Source organism: Mandrillus leucophaeus, unplaced genomic scaffold (genome assembly GCF_000951045.1).
Source record: "Mandrillus leucophaeus isolate KB7577 unplaced genomic scaffold, Mleu.le_1.0 Scaffold798, whole genome shotgun sequence".
NCBI classification, from domain to species: domain Eukaryota; kingdom Metazoa; phylum Chordata; class Mammalia; order Primates; family Cercopithecidae; genus Mandrillus; species Mandrillus leucophaeus.
In genome coordinates, this window is record NW_012108674.1 from 2,104,579 (window position 1) to 2,125,667 (window position 21,089).

General features: G+C 34.3%; 1 protein-coding gene across 3 annotated transcripts in view; it reads right to left on the minus strand.

Moving 5' to 3' along the window:
* Positions 1 to 13,169: 13,169 nt before the first annotated feature.
* Positions 13,170 to 21,089, minus strand: part of COPS2 (COP9 signalosome subunit 2) — a 31,847-nt gene continuing 23,927 nt past the window's right edge. For all 3 annotated transcript variants that reach the window (XM_011967300.1, XM_011967302.1, XM_011967303.1), the window contains 4 exons: positions 18,600 to 18,697; positions 17,380 to 17,462; positions 16,596 to 16,654; positions 13,170 to 15,983 (listed from right to left, as the gene is read on the minus strand). In XM_011967300.1, coding sequence (XP_011822690.1) covers positions 15,839 to 15,983; positions 16,596 to 16,654; positions 17,380 to 17,462; positions 18,600 to 18,697 — 385 coding nt within the window. In that variant the 3' untranslated portion in view covers positions 13,170 to 15,838. The remainder of the gene's footprint in view (positions 15,984 to 16,595; positions 16,655 to 17,379; positions 17,463 to 18,599; positions 18,698 to 21,089) is intronic.

Genomic DNA, 21,089 nt, shown 5'->3' on the forward strand with positions numbered 1-21,089 from the left:
AGAGGAAGAAGTGACTATTACACCAGATGCACAGATATCAATGTAAGGACACAGAAACACGAAAAAGCAAAGAGATATGACACCTGCAAAGGAACACAGTAATTCTCCAACAACAGATTCCAATGAAAAAGAAATTTATGAAATCCCAGAAAAACAATTCAAAATGATATTAAAAGTATCAGTGAGATACAGGGGAACACAGATAAACAATATAAAGAATAAGAAAAACAATTCAGGATATGAATGAGAAATTTAGCTAAGAGATAGGTATCATAAAAGAGAACTCAACAAAAATTATTGAAGAATTCATTGAATGAAATAAAAAATACAATATAAAGCTTCCACAATAGACTAGAACAAGCAGAAGAATTTCAGAACTTGAAGACAAGTCTTTTGAAATAACCCAATTTTTTTTAAGGAATAAAAAAGAACGAACAAAGCATACATGACACATGGGACTCCATAAAGCAACCAAATATTCAAAATTTCAGTGTCCCAGAAGGTGAAGAGTCAACCAAAGGGATACAAAACCTATTTCACAAGATAATAGCTAAAAACTTCCCATCTAGCAAGAGATTTACACATACAGATTCAGAGAACTTAGAGATCCCCAAGCAGATACAATTCAAAAAACCTCCATACATTATAGTCAAACTGTCAAAGTGAAAAACAATGAGATAATTCTAAAAGCAGTAAGAGAAAGCATCTGGTCACTTATAAGGGAACCTCCATCGACTAACAGTAGATTCTCAGCAGAAACCTTACAGGCCGGGAGAAAATTGGATGATATATAAGTGCTGGAAGAAAAAAAAACCATCAGCCAAGGATACTATACCCAGCAAAGTTATCCTTCATAAATGAAGGAAGAATAAAGTCTTACCCAGACAAGCAAAAGCTGAGGGAATCCATCACCACTAGACTGGTCCTACAAGATGTGCTCTGAAGGGTCCTACATTTAGAAGTGAAAGGATATTATCTACCATCATGAAACACATAAATGTATAAAATCAACTGGTAGAGTAAACACACAAATAAGGAACAGCAAGGACTCAAAAGTTACCAATAAAGAAAACCATCAAACCACAATGACAAACAAGAAATAAGAAGAAAGGTACAAGCATATATAAAATGACCAGAAATCAATGAATAAAATGACAAGAATAAGTTATTACATATTAATAACATTGAATTTGAACAGATTAAATGTTGCACTTATATAGACGGCTGAATGGATTTTTTTTTTTTTAAACCATGACCTAATTATATGCTGCCTACAAAAAACTAATCTATCTATAAAAGCACATATAGTCTAAAAGTCAAAGGATGGAAAAATATCCACCCATGCAAATGGGTTAAAAAAGCAAGCAGGAGTAGCTTTATTTATATCAGATAAAAAAGACTTTAAGTCAAAAATAGTAAAAAGAGACAAAGAAGGTCATTATGTAATAACAAAGGGATCAATTCGGCAATAGGATAGGGAAATTTTAAACATATATATACCCAACACCTAAGCACTCACATATATAAGACAAATATTATTAGATCTAAAAGGAGAGATGAGATAGACTCCAATACAATAATAGTTGAGGACATCAACACATCACTCTCAGCATCAACCAGTTCATATAGACAGAAAATTAACAAAGAAACATGGATTTAAAGTGCACTATAGACCAAATGGACATAACAGACATATACAGAACATTTCATCCAACAGCTCCAGAATACACATTCTTCTCATCAGCACATGGAACATTCTTCAGGATAGACCATATGCTAGGACACAAAGCAAGTCTTAACAATTTTTGAAAAACAGAAATCATATCAAGTATTTTCTCAGACCACAATGAAATAACACCAGATATCAATAACAAAAGGAACTTAAAAAATTCCACAAATACATAAAAATTAAACAACATGCTCTCAATGACCACTGGGTCAAGAAACTAAGGAGAAAATTTTAAAAAGCTCCTGAAACAAATGAAAATCGAATGCAACATACCAAAACCTATGGGATATAGCAAAAGCACTCCTAAGAGGAAATTTTGTAGCAGTAAATGCATACATCAAAGAAGAAAGATTTCAATAAACAATCCAATGATGTACCTCAAAGAATTATAAAAGCAAGAACAAGCAAACCCAAAAGTTAATAGGAGAGAAATAAAGATTAGAGAACTAAACAAAATAGAGCATAAAAAATACAAAGAATCAATAAAACAAAAATTTTACTTTTTTAAAAGATAAACAAAATCAATACACTACTAGCTAGTCTAACCAAGAAAAAAAAAAAAAAGGAAGACAGAAGACTCAAATAAACTTAGAAAAGAAAATAAAGACATTACAACTGATACCCACAAAAACACAAAAGATTGTCACAGATTATCATGAACAAACTGGGAAACATAGAGGAAATGGATAAATTCCTGTATATACACAATCTACCAAGATTGAATCAGGAAAAAATAGAAAACCTGAATAGACTGATAATGAGTAATAAATCAGTAATAAAAAGTCTCCCAACAACAAAAAAAAGCCCATGACTGAATGGCTTCATTGCTGAATTCTATCAAATTTACAAAAAAAGAACTAACACCATTTTTTTTTTCAAATTATTTCAAAAAATTGAGGAGGGTATTCTTTTTCTTTTTTGAGAACAAATCTCACTCTGTTGCCCCAGCTGGAGTGCAACGGAATCATCATCATATATATATATGATATACAAGATAAAAATATATATACATACACACACACACACACATATATGTTTTTAGCTGCAGTCTCACTCTGTCACTGAGGCTGGAGTGAAGTGGTGTGATCTCAGCTCACTGCAGCCTCTGCCTCCTGGTTTCAAGCATTCCTCCTGCCTCAGCCTCCCATGTGGCTAGGATTACTGGCGCATGCTGCCACACCCAGCTAATTTGAATTTTTAACAGAGATGAGGTTTCACCATGTTGGCCAGGTAGGTCTCAAACTCCTAACCTCAGGTGATCCACCTACCTCGGCCTCCCAGAGTGTTGGGATTATAGGCGGGAGCCACCACGTCTGGCTGAGGAAGGTATTCTTTTTAACTCATTCTATGAGGCCAGCATCATCCTGATATTACAACCAGAAGAGGATACAACAAAACAAGAAAACTACAGGCCAATTTCCCTGATAAACACAGACACAAAAATCCTCAAGAAAATATTAGCAAACCAAACCCAGCAGCACATTCAAAAGATAATACACGATTATCAAGTGGGGTTTATCCCAGGGATGAAAGGATGGTATAACATATGCAAATCCACAAGAGTGAAACATCACATCAACAGAATGAAGGACAAAACCATACAATCACCTCAAAAGACACAGAAAACGCATTTGATAATATTTCACATCTCTTTATGATAAAAGTTCTTAACAAATTGGGTACAGAAGGAAAGTATCTCAACATAATAAAGACCATATATGACAAACCCACAGCTAACATCATAGTGAATGGGGAAAAATGGAAAGCTTTTTATTTAAAAACTGGAACACGATAAGCATGCCTACTTCCACCACTGTCATTTAACATAGTACTAGAAGTTTCACCATAGCAGTTAGGCAAGAGAAACAAATAAAAGATATCCAAACTCAAAAAGAGGAAGTCAACTTGTCCTTGTTTGCAGACAGCATGATATTATACATAGAAAAGACTCCATCAGAAAACTCTTAGAACTAATAAATGAATTTAGTAAAGTTGCAAGATACAAAATGAACTTTAAAAATCACTAGTGTTTCTATACACCAATAACAAACTATTTGAAAAAGAAATCAACCAAGCAATCCTATTTACAACAGGTACAAAAATCAAATAAAATACATAGGGATAAATTTAACCAAGTAGGCGAAAGACCTTCAAGGAAAACTACAAAACACTGATGAAAGAAATGGAAAGAACTTATTGAAAGACATCCATTCTTATGGATTAAAGAATATTGTTAAAATGACCATACTACACAAAGCATCTACAGATTCAATGCAGTCCTTATCAAAATGCCACTGTCATTTTCACAGAAATAGAAAAAAACAATCCTAACATTCACTTGAAACCAAAAAAAGCTCAAATAGCCAAAGCAATCCTGAGCAAAAACAAAAACCACCAAAGTTAGAGGCATTATACTACCTGACCTCAAAAATATTACAAGGCTATAGCAATCAAAGCAGCACAGCATTGGTAAAAAATAGACACAAAGACCAATGAAACAAAGTAGGGAACTCAGAAATAAATCCACATGTTGGGGAAAGAATACCCTGTTAAATAAGTGGTGCTGGGAAAACTGGATATCCATACGCAGAAGAATGACACTGGACCTCTATCTCTCACCATACACAAATATCTACTCAACATGGATTAAAGACTTAAAACATACCACATACAATTATAAAAGTACTAGAAGAAAACATGGGGAAATGCTTCAGGACATTGGCATAGGCAAAGATTTTATGGTTAAGGCTTTGAAAGCACAGGCAACAAAAACAAAAATACACAAATGGGATTATATTAAACTAGGAAGCTTCTGCACGACAAGGAAACAATCAATAGAGTGAAAAGACAACTTGTTGAATGGGAGAAAATATATGCAAACTACTCATCCAACAAGTGACTAATATCCAGAATATATAAGGAAGTCAACTAAACAGTTGAGTTTTTTTTAAAAAAAAAAAAACAAAAAACCCCATTAAAAAGTAGTCAAAGGATTTATGAACACACATTTCTCAAAAGACATTCAAATGGCCAACAGGTACATGAAATAATGTACAACATCACTAAACATCAAACAAATGGAAATCAAAACCACCATGACATATCATCTCACACCAGTTAAAATGGTTATTATCAAAAAGACAAAAATAACAGATGCTAGGAAGGACAGAGAAAAAGGAACTCTTACATACTGTTGATAGGAATGTGAGTTAGTACAGTCATTATGGAAAACAGTATGGTGATTTCTCAAAGAACTAAAAAGAGAACTATCATATGATCCAGCAATCCCACTACTGAATATTTATCAAAAAGAAAAAAATCAGTATATCAAAGGGATACTTGCACCGTGTTTACTGTAGAATGATTCACAACAGCAAATATATGAAAAGAACCTGTGTCCATCAACAGACGAATGAATAAAGAAAGAAAATGTGGTGTGTACACACACGAATACTATTCAGTCATAGAAAATAATGATATCCTTGTCAATTTGCCACAACATGGATGGAACCAGAGGTCATTATGTTAAGTGAAATAAGCCAGGCACAGAAAGACAAATATCACATGTTCTTACTCACATGTGAGGGCTAAAAAAATTGATGTAATGGAGATAGAGATTAGAATGATAGATACCAGAGGCTGAGAAGGGTGTTTATGTGGGGTGGTTGAAGAAAGGTTGGTTAATGGGTATAAATACACAGAAGGAATAAATTCTAATGCTCCACAGTGGAGTAGTGTGACTACGTATTATATATTTTAAAATAGCTAGAAGATAGGACTGGAAACATTCCCAGCACATAGAAATGATAAATTCTCAAGGTGAAGGATACCCTAAATAGCCAGACTTGATCACTACACAACCTATGCATGTAAAAAAAATTACATATGCCTCATAAATATGTACAAGTATTATTTATCAATAAAATTTGTTATTTATAAAAATTAAAGGCCAGGGGTGGTGGTTCACACCTGTAATCCCAGCACTTTGGGAGGCCAAGGCAGGTGGATCACCTGAGGTCAGGAGTTTGAGATCAGCCTGGCCAACATGGCGAAATCCTGTCTCTACTAAAAATGCAAAAATTAGTCAGGCATGGTAGCCAATGCCTGTAATCCCAGCTACTCAGGAGGCTGAGGCAGAAGAATCACTTGAACCCGGGAGGTGGAGGTTGCAGTGAGCCAAGATTGTGCCATTGCACTCCAGCTTGCGTGACACAGCAAGACTCTGTCTCAAAAAAAAAAAAAAAAGTTAAAAATAGGCATATGCATATTATTTTTTCAAAATATACATGTAACTAAATACATGGAAAGTAAACTGAAAAGACATGCTAGTATGCCAGGTGGCAAGGATTATGATTTTCTGTTTCATATACCTGAGATTAAAAAGAATCACTCAAGTAAAAAAAATGAACCCCAGAGAGATTAAGTTGCAAGATCTCAATTCTTAGTCAACTATATAATGCAGGTCGCCTATTTCCCAGGTCTTTCTATTCTACCACACTCCTCTTTCCCAGGAAGCTGAAAGTGGCATCTATTAAGATAACAACCTTGGGCACGGTGGCTCACGACTGTAATCCCAGCACTTTGGGAGGCCGAGGCAGGTGGATCACCTGAGGTCAGGAGTTTGAGACCAGCCTGACCACATGGTGAAACCCTGTCTACTAAAAATTCAAAAAGTAGCCAGGCGTGATGGCGGATGCCTATAATACTAGCTACTTGGGAGGCTGAGACAGGAGAATTGCTTGAATCCAGGAGGCGGAGGTTGCAGTGAGCCGAGATTGCATCACTGCACTCCAACCCGAGTGACAGACTGAGACTCTCTTTCAAAAAAAAAAAAACAAAAAAAAAAAACATAGCAACCTAATTCCCAGAATTAATTATTTTTTCCACAGAAGTACAATCTCACTCAACTGTTTCCTGATTTTCTATTGAGGAAAAATGGCCATTACTTCTCAGATATGATTGCCTATAAATTCAGTTATTTTTGCTTCATGAGCGTTCAAATATGTAAAGCCAGGTATGTACTTTCAGATATTAGGCTGGCGCAAAAGTAACTGCAGTTTTTTCCACTACCTTCAATGGCAAAACCTGCAATTACTTTTGCACCAACCTAATAAAACATGGTAATTTCAGATGTATTGATATTCTACTGTGAATTTGAGATTACTCAAAATACAATCTTTCAATATTGTTTATATTTGAACTGGTTCATTTCTTCTAGACAAACCCAAACTTTTCTATAATTCATGATTTTTATATTAACATCTAGCTATAATGATATTCTGAGATATCATGCAAGTTGATAAACCAAAAGGGCTTTGTTTACATATAAAAAACTCATTCTTCATCAACGAGGAAAAATTGACAGCTTCTGTGGGGATATACAAATGTTAGGTAAAGCCATGGATTTCAACCATTTTATAGTTAATAGGCATCAAAGAAAAACTTTAAAGTTAAACGCTTATAAATACACAGTGTTAGGCCAGGCACAGTGGCTCACTCTGGGAGGCTGAGGCAGGCAGACCACCTGAGGCTAGGAGTTCAAGACAAGCCTGGCCAACATGGTGCAACTCCGTCTTTACTAAAAATTAAAGAATTAGCTGGGCGTGGTGGCACGCACCTGTAATCCCAGCCACTTCGGAGGCTGAGGCAGGAGAATCGCTTGAACCCAGGAGGTGGAGGCTGCAGTGAGCCCAGATCGCGCCACTGTATTCCAGCCTAGGCAACAAGAGCGAGACTCCATCTGAAAAATAATAATAAAATATATATAAATACACACACACACAGTGTTAGTAAACACACTGGTTTTAAAATATTTTATAGGAAAAGACATTTTATAGAAAGCTGTTTGTTATTAATGTCTGGAGTTATAGTTGGCTTTATTTCAAAATTTCCTAAGTTATTCTACTTAACATTCAGAAGATGGAAAAAAGAAAACTTTCAGGTAAGGACAAATACTGCACGATCATTTATGTGAGGCATCTAAAATAGTCAAACTCACTGAAGCAAAGAATAAAATGGTTGCCAGGGGCTGGGGTTGGGCAAATGGGGAGTTGCTAATCAATTTATAAAGTCAGTTATGCAAGATGAAAAAGTTCTAGAGGTCTGCTGCATAATGTGCCTGTAGTTAACAATACTCTATTGTACCCTTAAAAATCTCATGTTTAGTATTCTTACTACCTCCACAACGACCAAATAAAGGACTTTTTAAAAAACCTTTAGGCCAGGTGCAGTGGCTCACATCTATAATCCCAGCACTTTGGGAGGCAGAGGCAGGCAGATTACGAGGTCAGGAGATCGAGACCATCCTAGCCAACATGGAGAAACTCTGTCTCTACTAAAAACACAAAAATCAGCTGGGCGTGGTGGTGCACATCTGTAGTCTCAGCTACTCGGGAGGCTGAGGCAGGAGAATCGTTTGAACCCGGGAGGCAGAGGTTGCAGTGAGCCAAGATCATTCCACTGCACTCCAGCCTGGGCAACAATAGCAAAACTCTGTCTCAAAAAAAAAAAAAAAAAAAAAAACCCCAAAATCTTTAATTTATAATGAGAAAATAAGGATAATTATTTAAATGAAATTACTGATAGTTCAATAGAAGAGCTGGAATATCTCCATCATTCCACTGAAAATGCTTATTAACATTACCAAAGACTTGCATCTTGCTAAATCCTAGGGCCCTTCTCTGCCCTTATTTAACCTCTTAGCAGCATTCAGTTGATTAATACTTCCTGTTTGAAATACTCGTTTCTGTGATACCACTCTCATTTATTTCCAAGCTCCTAGTACACTGTTTCTTTTACCAAAAAAACTTTCCTAGTCTTCTCATTTCATTTAATGATACCACTGTCTACCAGTTACTCAGTAAGAAATCCGAGAGCCATCCTGGATGCTTCTCTCCTTCATAACTCCCAATTTCAACTCATAAGCAAATCCTTGTTGGCCTTATCCTGATCTTACCCACTTCTCCCGTCCTAGTTCAAAAATCGCCATCATCTTTCATCCAGACTTCAGCAATGGGCTCCTATTTTCTTCCGGCCCACACTCTTGCCCCATACAGTAATTTTTCACATAATAGCAAGTATCGTCTTTTAAATTTCCAGTCTTCCCAGTGTGTTTAGAGTAAAATCTCTAAGACTACACATAATCTGGTCCCCGCCCACTTCTAAAGTCTTAACATCATACCCTACCTCATTTGAATCTGAGATACCCATCCCTATGAAGATGCACTTAACCTCTGCCTGAACTGCTCTTCCTCTAGATCTGCACGTCCAGCTTCTTTCCTCATTCAAGTGTGAAATAAACTATTGATAGAATTTTTCTCTAAAATTAACTGTGTATCTGCCTCTTCCCATACAGCTAAGCTCTTTGAGCACAAGCATAATTTATTCCATACGGTACTCTTCAACTTTATTGTGCCTAGCACATGGTAGGCACAATAAACACCTGTCTCAACAGATTGAGCGGTTAGAGAAAGGATATAACCCTTTTAGTATTCTAGCATGTGTGAATTCCTTTCTTATCTACCTGTTGGTGGTAAAGACGGTAATAATGACAGTGACTAAGTTTTACGAACCAACCTTACCTTACCCAAAAAAGTACATTAGTTTATTATCTATATTTAGTCCCCAAATGTTTTGAGACAAGGTCTCACTGTCGCCCAGGCTGGACTGTAGTGGCATGATCATGGCTCACTGCAGTCTCAACCTCTGTGGGCTCAGGTGATCCTCCCACAATAGCTCTGGATAAGCTGGCACTGCGACCCACACCATCATGCTGGCTAATTTTTCTATTTTTTTTTTTTGTAGAGAGAGGGTTTTGCCATGTTGCTGGTTTCAAACTCCTGGGCTCAGGCGATCTGCCCGCCTTGGTCTCCCACAGTGCTGGGATTACAGAAGAGAGCCACTTTGGCCACAAAACTTATTTTTTGAGTTAGGTAACTCTTCTTCAGGTGAAGACCACTAACCTACAGGGGTTCATAATCCGAAGCTTAAAATAGGTTTCTGGAAAGAAAGAAAAAAATTCCATTCATTACTCTAAAAATTGAGAGTTGGGAATATAAAACTATTAAGTATCACAAAATAATAACTCAAATGTCAGATGTATATTGCTTATGTAGTTTCTTGCTGGGCGAATACTATCAACATAATACCACCTACCACTGCTGTATGAAATGCAGCTGAAACAGAAGTAGCTAATCTGTTTCACTCCTCTTCTACTCCCACAACTTGGAAGGCCAAAGGATTTGCAATGACAATTTGCAGTGGCATTAGTTTTAGACAGGGTTATACGGCTATTAGTCTGAAAGTTCTTTTGACTTTCAAAAGCTGTTTGATTGCGTTATCACTGTACTTTGAGATTAGGGTGGTCCATTCCACCAGGTGAACATTACATCTGAGAACACTATTTTTGGATACATAATAAATTCACAAGTGGTTTCTTAGATGTTGCAGTCCTTAAAGAGTTCATTTTAAAGCACCATAACAAGGCTTACAAAGCTTGGGAGAGAACATTTCTTACCCATGTCTTTCCTTGGCTTAATTTCCTGCTTTAAAGTATTTAATTTTATACTGAAGGAATAATTCCTAAGAGACATTTGTTTGCAACATGAATTGTTCCAGGTCAGATAATTAAACAGCTCAGGAGAGACCAGCTCCTTCATGAATGTTTCAGAGCCTAATAAAAAGGTAATCTTAAACATGGAAAATACTAAAACCCTTTCAAACCAAACGAACAAGATTTTCAGTACTTTAGAGAAATATTCTTAAAACATTTAACAGCTATTTTAGAGAAGTATACATTTTTGAAGTACTTGATCAAGCATATATATTGCAGTTTAAAGTTACTGTGCTGATCTTGGGCATTGTAACTAATGTAACACAGTAAATACTTAAGTAGATGAAGTACTTTTTATTACCAATAAGGGAATGTGCACTTCCAGATAAGTAAAAAAACTCTTGAGTATTTAAGCCTTATAGCATCTTATGACACATCCTGCACATATAATCAGTTCTCAAGTATTAACTGGTGGAACTGACCATTTTAGGCAGACATCCTGTTACATTCCTAATCACCTACTACTTCCTTCCCAACCAGTGTTAGCTCAAGGAATTTGTTACCTTTTACGTTAGCTTATGATAAACAAAAGGGAGAAAATTCGTAATGCAACCGATTATGTAACACATTGCAAAACCAATTTTCTATTTTCCATGTCACTGCTCCATTTCTTGAAATATAATTTTCTTCAGTGTTATTTAAAATAGATGCACAAAAATTTATTACTGTAGTAAACAGTAGGGGATAGGCAAACATTTTTAACAGAAATTAGATACTCAATACTTGGCATTAATATGTTGCTAATAAGCATGCCAGAACTTTTGACAACTTCATGGGATGATGCTAGAGATTACTTTTTTCTACTCTCTAAACTCCCATAAAATGGATGTCCAATAAAACAACCTTTAGCAATTAATTTTAAAATGTCCTTACTTCAGAATTAAAAAATTACTCTAGATTATGTAAATTTGGACAGTCTTCCACATGAAACCTAGTCATAACACGCAAGTTACTGGTACAATGGTAATTCTTTTCATGGCATATGACATTTGCCTGTGTCAGAAATAAGTGATATTAAAATGGAAAACTGGAAAATTACTGTGATAAACTGGTGATGAATTCTGTACTCCTACAGTATGTTTCACTTATTACATATGTATACATATGCACACAAAAAAGTTTTGGCCAGCTATTCATGTGGAAATTCTGAGCAAAGCTTATAATTTTGCCAACATGGAACAAAGTTGCCCCCAAATAGTATTTAAGAAATAATTTTTTCTTTTTTCCTGTCACAGGGTTTTAAGTTAGACTTGGCATATACCTTTGATGCCATAATATTTTTTAACTACTACAAGTAATTTAGATATTACTATACGTGACACTAAAAAAGTAAAATTTTAGAGAACCACACACTGGTTGCTTCTGAGACATTACCTAAGATAAATCTCCTTAAAATTCAAAAGCAAGTAAGTGACGCTAAATTTTAGTGTTTTGAGAAACATGTAGAATCACTACTGACAGTTTAAATTTGTGGTGCTTAATATAACACAAATCCTCCAAATGGCATTTAAACTCAAGTTTTAATGGCCCAAGAAGTTACTATAAATTTAATAATCTCGAGTTAAAGAGAACCTCCGATTTGTCTTCGTTATGACATTTCTGCCAAACTCCTACTTAAAAATGTACCAGGCCAAGCACAGTGACTCATGCCTGTAATCCCAGCACTATGGGAGGCCAAGGTGGTGGATCACCTGGGTCAGGAGTCCGAGACCAGCCTGGCCAACATGGTGAAATCCCATCTCTACTAATAATACAAAAATTAGCAGGTGCCTGTAATCCCAGATGCTCGGGAGGCTGAGGCAGGAGAATCGCTTGAACCCAGAAGGTGGAGGTGGCAGTGAGCTGAGATTGCACCATTGCACTCCAGCCTGGGTGACGAGAGCAAAACTGTTTCCAAAGAAAGGGAAAAACAAAAACAAAAAAACCGTATCAAACAATATAAATAGGATGCTGATTTGGCGGGGGGCGGGGTGGGGGGACCTAAAACAATGAAAACAGAAAGAAACCCTCCAGAAAAAGAAAAAACGGGGAAAATTTTAATTGTGGTCACATAAATGAAGACCAAATGCCTTTTGTGTCACATTCTGAAACCTGATACTCCACCTCTTGTTCCGGATAGTGTTCTTAAACACTTTGAAACAAAATAGTTAAATGTCAAATTCCTTTTTATTTTTTGTTATATATTTCAGTTCAAAATGTTTATCTTCCTCAAAATGGTAGAAATATTTAGTCATAAATCCCATACGAAGAATGAAACTCCCAGTTTTACTTGTTTTGTATGCTCAAGCCTCACTTCAACAATGTAAATTAAAAGAGAAATTTTCAGGTTTAAAAGTTACTAAGATAATATTTCAAAAAATCCTTAGTAAATTAATGATTACAGATCTCTGAGCTTCTTAAAAAGAGGTAAAGGGAATCCACTAGGCAAATAATTTTTTGTCTTATGGACTAACTGCTTCACCCATAGATGTAGACTGACACTGACACCACAAAAGTATACATACCTGTGTTTACTGAAGAATTATAAACTGATTAAAAAAGAAAATTTCTCACAAAATTTCTACCATCATGGATATTTTAAATATTAAGAATAAGAGTTTTTCAGTCTAAGACAAACCTAAGTCTTACATAAGGTAACAAATAGTACCACCCACACAGTATAGCCCATTTAAAACAGGCCTCACTTAAATATTAGGTTCTCAGTTTTCTTGAAAGATGTATCAGCCTGTAGTTAGAAGGGACTCACGTAATGAGAGCATTACTTAGTACATACATACTCATCTTTAAAAAGAAATCAGTTATGTTACATTAAGATGTGGAGAAAAAGTATTTAATCAACAACTTTAATGTAAGAGCAAGAATGAGTAATGGAAATCCAGCTCTCGTAGTAGACAGCATCTACTTGTGGCAGCCAAAGACTTCTTTGCAGTAACTTTTAGCTAGGTTGAGGGATAAAAAGAAAAATGAGATGAACACATTACAATATGATGTAAACCACTGGTACAGTTTTCACAAAAATGGAAAAGATTTAATCAGTGAATAAATGCTACAAATTTGCCAATCGATTTTTAACTTCCCCTAAATTTATATTTTGATAAGCAATCTCTAAGATTTCAACTCTACAATATTTGATGCACAAAAACACAGAAAAATGTTTTAAGGGAAGAATAAATTATTTTAAGTTAGTCGGACTGTTAAGATATATTTAAAAACCTGTATTCCAGAACAGAAGTCACAGATGACTAACAGAAAAAAAAGAACGCACCTATATCTGGGTAAACAAAGCTACGCAATACACAATTACAATAAATTATTACGGTATAACTTTGGATACTGTTATATATTTAGCCCAGTTTTCCACAGAATAACAAGTGCATGCTTTCTCTCTAGAAAGTGGAAGATGCACTATTGTACAAAGCAAAGATAGCACAGGAGAACTGGGCACTGCAAGAATTGGAGGATAAAGGTTAAATCATTTCATTCAAATCCTTCGAATTCTAATTCCATCAACTCAAAGTTAAGAAGGGCTTTAGTTTTCAAGGGTTATCACATGCATACATATTTGAATACAGGCACAGAAACTCATCATTTTTATTTGGATAACAAAGGGTCTCCAAATTATATTGAAAAATAAATCCTAATTAATATCACTCTTGTAAAAAAAGTTTAGCACACTTTTCACAAATGATTTATGTAAAAGAGAAGAAAATACACATAATTTTATAATATCTTAAACTCTTTTATTCCCTACCATAGACATTGTGTCTTTTGTTTTCTTTCCGTTTTCTACAATTTCCAACTTGTACCTGTGTTTAATACTGCTTTAGTCTGCTAAAGACATTAACTGATTGCTTTTCTAAATCTAAGGATTATATAGTTTTAGTATAAATATATATCACATATTTTCGTAAAATTTTGACAAAACCGAATAAGCATGCCTTGTTTTAAGTCCATGCTCCTTCCACTGTTTATAAAATCTGATTTAATGATCAAAAAATTCTTGGTTGTCACTCTTCTGTTACAACAATCTTCCTTCTGAACTGCCACCCAGTTTTTACATAATAACAAGCAATAGAAAAACCAAAGAAATTATGTTAATCTTAGTTCTTCCTTTCGACACTATAAAATAATGTGAACTTTTTAAAAAATGAAACAAATACATCCAAAACTCAATACATTCAAATGAGCTGAGTTCCTTTAAGGTAGTTTGTTACCTTGGAAGGCCACAGTTCATTCTCCTAAGTATACTGCACTGCTCAAAAAACCTTTAAAACTCTTTTGGGATTGCTTTCAAAGACAGTTGTATACTTTCTGCATTACCTCAAAGTTAGGTGCAAGTTTTGGAAACTTTCACTTGGTGCCAAATAATGGTAACTAAAAATAATCAAGCTTCCTAATACTGTATTTTTTAAAACAATGTATAATCATAAAGTTAATAGTGTCTGTGACAAATTAACTTTGAATGCAATTCTAAAAGAGTAAACCCAGCAGGTTTTGGGCAATGGTAGATTGCTGGCATTAGGAAATAACCTTCCAGCATGATCACTATTCAGAGTAACATTCATTTAGCTGTCTATGTTCTGGCATATTTGTTTAAAGTGAACATTCTGAGAGTTAGTATTCTTTTGAAAAGGAATATCACTCTTTAAAAAAAAAAGAATTTTATTCCTTTAAAGCATCACTGTCATAACTATGCAAGTGTTTTGTTAGAAAGTAGTTTTCCTTACTGTATCAATAAAGACTACTTTTAAAAACTTGAAAGCAAATAACCAGCTTATTTGCCCCCAGGCTTTTTAAAATCATTAACTGAAGATAAAATAATTTGAAATTTCGAAGGTACTAAAAAACAAAACAACAACTCCAAATGTAATAAAAACACATCAAGAACCAAACTACAATTTCTGAGCTGCACTGTTTATTTTGCTGCTTGAAACCTAAGTGACAGTATGCCACTATAATTATGGGGTTTCGTCTAAACCTTTACTACACTGCAGGTACAGAAATATACGGACACATTTTTAGAGAATTGACATTTTGCAAAATGCAGCAAACATTTTAATTTATACATGAGAAAAGGAAGTGTTCAAAAGGGTATGCATTTCAAGTTATTGCAGGTTATTTGTGAGAGAATTTCTGCAGGTAAAACATGTTTAAATTTAACCAACAGTAGCGTGTCAGTGTATTTAAAATCATGACAAAAATCTTCTCTCTGGTCATGTTGCCCATGACAAATTACTATGATGTTGTATGTTTAGGGCAAAATGTCAATACAGCATAAATCCCATGGTATTTTGGTTTTCTTCTGGAGATTAAAGCTGTTTTTCTTGGGATAAATGCAGCAGCAAAACACAAACCAGTTGATCAAAAAAGCACTTCTGCCATAACTCCAATAATTTTCAGGACACATCAACCGACAGTAGTTTTGCCATTCCCAGTTCTTTTAAGGATTACATCTCTGCACTGTTGCCTTAAGGACGTCTGTAAAAGCTTGTTCTCTGTTAAGCCAGTTTACTGACTACAGCCTGGTTGAGAGAATTTAGTTGGTTGGTCCATTTATCTAGTGCAGTATATCGTGCACCACCCCTCTTCTGATGATCCAGTTCAAGGAGTTGGTTGACTTGATCAATTCGGCCATGAATAGTGCTAGAAATAAATAAATAAGATGTGTCTACAAAAGATTTTCATCAAGCACAGTTTCTGGACTAATGTTTCATAAAATATAGTATCAACAAATGCAAAAAAAAAAAAAAAAGCAGCTGCCTACATTAAATGAGTTCAGTGTTAGTTTTAACTTCACTGTTATTCAAACTCCAGATAGAAACCAGATTTCAGATACTTTTCATCAGTTTCACTGAAAGAACCATGAGGCATAGATTTATCCAATTAATCAAAGGCAAATATCACCTGTGAAGCTTTAAGCACTGTACTGTTTTTAAGAAAGATGTAATTTCAAAAATGTTATGTACCACATACCCTATACTTAAAAACATACACAAATACTATTCATTAAATAATTCTTTGGCTGTATATAATAAGAAATTCTTCTGAAAAATCATTTAGAACTTTTTCTGAGATGTGTTTAATATGCCCATTCATCAAAAACCGTCACACATACATATATATCTCTTCTAACAGAAAACCATAATACAAGGGTGCTTTTTATGAATAATCAATAATCCAATTGCTACCTTTGTCACTATTATTCAAAACTTATGGTACCAAACATTTTGTGGTAAGAAATAGTAAAGTACTTACTTATCCAATATGCACTGCACCAGCAAGCTCTCCACATCAGCTACATCTATGTTTAACTCCTAAGACAAAAGACTTGTTATATACTAATTAACACTTTAAAGACTTCATAATTTTACATAATCATTCTAATTTTAATTCATTTCTATCACTTAAGGGAAAATTAGTGAAGAGAAGATTTTTAAACATATTACATTATCACTTCAAAATATCTCCAAGAACACAGGTCTGATGAAGACTTAAATTTTTAACTTTCTGAAGTATATTTCTACAACAATTTTATTGTGGTTGAAGTTAATCCTTCATCAATTATACATTTTAGCCACTACTCTCCCCTACAAATTTTCTCTGAGGGTGAAAGTATCTTTAAAAAGAAATTTAGTGATCCCTAATTTCTTTGTTACAATGTTAAGGCTTTTTTCTGTTAACTCAATTTACGCCAAGAAAACAGAAAAATTCACATTAAAAGTAAAGCCCAGTCCCAGCTACTCAGGAGGCTGAGGTAGGAGGATTGCCTGAGGTCAGGAGTTCAAGACTATAGTGTGCCACACTGTCTGTCTGTGAACAGACATTGTACTCCAGCCTGGGCTATACAGCAAGACCCTGTCTCTTAAAAAATAAATAAAAATAAATAAAAAATTAAAAGTAAAGCCCTTATGTTTAATTTAAAAAATGTATTATTATAATAAAATGTTACCAAGTTAGAGGGACTCATAAATGGAAGACTGGTATACTGCATTTATAACTATAAATTATAAACACCATTAAAATCCATGAATGTAAGTACCTTAGAAATAAAAGGAATATGTATTCTTGTGTAAGGCTTAATTAATTTTATAAGCACTTGTGTTCTGATGTTTCGCAAAAGCTCTGAAAGACAAAAAATTGAAGTAACATTTTATTTAAGTTTGTATGATATCTTTATGAATCATTATGTACTCCTAATTATCTTCTCAAAATACATTTTCCTGCTTGGCAAGGATATAAAGTGTTTAGATTTTAAAATACCTGGGTCAATGGATGCACAGTATGATCAATTGCTGCCTATCCCATAACTTCTTGTTCCCACCTCCTTGATTTTGTTGATGTTGACAGTCTACTAAAATATTACCTTGCCTTCTCAATATTACACTACTTTGTCCTCAACAGTTAACATACTTTAAGAAGCTCTGATTTATATCAGCCAGCCAAGTTCCCTGTTTCAGACTCTCTCAAAACCTAGAGTACTATATTTCATATAATGCGTTTACAATTTCCTCCAGTTTTGTCTTAAAATTTTTTAAAACCAGGTTGAAATTCATGTACAAGTTTCTACATTTTTCTATATCTATAAACTGCAGTATCATTCTAGGTTCATGTAAGAACTTTTCAAATGTCTGTTGATTAAAAGAGAAAGGAAGATGGGGAACAACAGAACATTACTTCTGATGCATCTGAAATTTAGTTCCAAATGGTCATTTAAAAACCTTCAAATAGCTCCATAATAGGTGGGAAAATTGGAGCTATAAAAGAGGTTCAAGAACAAAGAGATGATTGTAGTCTTTGGTAATTCAACATAACTTGCTAAAAACCTCATTCACTTACTGGTATGAAACCTTCACAATGTTACCTTATCTTTCACAGTACATACATCTGAGCATTATCTATAGCAGGATATTTTCAAAACTTTTGTTGTCAAAAATAAACCCTAAAAATTAACTTTGAACCTAAGCATCAATAATAAACATGCAACAGCATCTATATTAGATTTTTTAAAAAAGGGACAGTTACCTTAAACAAAATGGACATTATATGTAAACTTGACTATATTAATATGAAATTGGCTAATTTCTTTAAACAGCTTTGTAATTTTGAGGAATATCCCATCCAATGACAGCATTTAGAAACATATCTATACTTTGCAATAGACAGAAGAAAAACAGCTTAATGCCATGCAGCTTCATTAAGAAGCATTTGTTTGACAGTGGCAAAGAAAGTAATAGAATCCAGTTGGCAGAAAGAACATACCTTCGATGTGTTCTCTTATGAAAGGATCATCCATGATGTTGCTGTGATTTGTTTTTAGAATCTTTTCAAATTCAGTGATGTCATTATTCTGATAGGCACTAATAGAAAAACAAAAAGTGTAAATTATGTCAAACATGAAGAAGTTACGTATTAAATCAGATAATTCAAAGAGCCTGTTTCTCAATTTTCATATGCAAAAATCTAAATAATGTTATACTTTCTGTTATGGAAATCAGAGTTAAACAAGCATACATATCCTTCTGCCAAAAAAATATAAATTTCCTTTTCATGCTTTCCGTTTTTTAAAAGAAAGATTAAATAAATCTTCTTTTGGGGTTATACACTATATTCATACATAGTTAATTAAAATCACTTCAATATTTTACTTTTGTTAAAAGTTGGCAATAAAACATTTAACGACTATTTAATGTTTGATGTTTCCAAATGAAACTGTGCATTTTATTCCTAATTGTTCGTAATGAAAGGAACCGGGTTTCATGTACACTACTACATGAACGGGTGTAGCCGTGTCTTTCAAATAAGAAAGTATATCCTCTGTGTAGGTTATTCAGAAAATGCAGCTTCCTAACTTTTATATTCTAGAAAGCTACCAGCAACTGTCAAAATTTTCAAAAGGAACATTTCTCAAATCTCTCTAACCTTAAAATCCCACTGAGCTATAAAGCAGAGACATCAGTGGCAGATAATTAGTGCCAACTAGGTGTACACACAAAGTCAAGAGTGATGGAATCCCCTGTTGCAGAAGACCAAAGGCTGATTTATAGTCATAATTCTCTGAGGTATCTAGTATCTCCTCTTGAAATAATTCTGTAAAGCTCTATGGGGATTGCTAAAGGTGCTGAGAAGGAAGAATCCAACCTTCTGGATATGGCACCACTGTCTGCTTTATATGTATCATCAGCTATTCTGCACGCCCTCTGCTAGTGCTTCCATCTGTTGGGTCCCAATGTAACTTCATGTTAGGGGCAGGTGATTCAAGTGCTTCAACAGGAATTATTTTCCTCTAGTCTCCTGGCAACTGACTAGGAAGATAAAATTAGGAAGCATTACTTTCTTACCCACCCCAAATACACTGCTGTAATATACTATATAGGAGGACATATTCAAGCATTGAAAACACTTGCATAAACATTTATATTTGTATACATACGTATTTTAACTTAAGACATTCTTCCATTTCTTAAGCGGGGTTTTTAAAAAAAACATCTTACACAAAATTGTGGGACACCATGGGTCACATCATGTGGATCAAAATTTACCATTAAAATAAGTTTTGAGTTCCAATACAGTGGCTTCACTGGAGTAGTTGGATATAATAAATATATAAATATCATTATACATTCTGATGTAAGTCAGATAAAGTTCTGATAAATCAGTCCTTTAACCAATTTTAACGTACTTAGCCAATTTAATTTATATAAAATATAAATGTCTAGGGTAAAGCTTTTCCTCAATATTTCTTTCTAAATTGCTGCTCAGCAATTTAACATTATAAACAACTTTGGTTCTTAGTTAATGTGACCAAATGTGAATGAAATAAACTACCTGAAATAAAGATGAAGTTTTCTTCATCTTTATTAAAAGCATCATAATTAAAAGTAACCTAATTCAACAACCAAATTAAAATAAAGTAGTAAACAATAAAGAAACTGATTTAATGTGGTAACTTAAGGTTTTTAATTCCCAACTGTTCTTAGTCCCTCTAAAAAAAACCCTTTTATTTTTTTTTTGCAGCCAAAGGTTTAAAAGTTAAATGAGGACATTTTACACAGAAACTTTAATATCATGAAATAAGTTATTTTCTCCAAGTACATACAATTTATATGTAGGTGACCCATAATTTGCAGTCTAATAGTATTTTCTGTTCAATGAAAAAGTACTATAAATAGAACTTCTGGTCCCCTAAATTATTTACATATATCTGAAAAAAAAAAAAAAAAAAAAAGCCCTGCTTTATGTCCCTAACTACATTTTTCCTGCTGTGGTAAAACTCAGCTGTACAACTTAAATAAAAGACCTGAAGAAACTTGGTAAATTTCTTATACTTTTTTAATGAATAAAACCCACAAAAACCCTGGGTTCCATTTATTCTATGCCTGGAGGAAAGTTTCTCTTACTCACTAATTCCTTTTGCAAAAATGGGCCTTTTCTTCTAGGTTTTTTGTTTGGTCTTATCTTCTATAATTTTGTTGAATATTAACTGACTATGGTAGGTTCTTCAGTGGTTAACCATCATTACGAATCATTCAATAAATCTTGGGTTTCTTACCAGTATGACCCTTCTGCCACCCCATACTCCACCTCAGAAAATTATCCATTATAAACATTTTTAAAAATACTTCCATCTTGTCATTGAGAAAATATATGAGTAAAGAAATAGTGGCCGGGCGCGGTGGCTCAAGCCTGTAATCCCAGCACTTTGGGAGGCCGAGACGGGCGGATCACGAGGTCAGGAGATCGAGACCATCC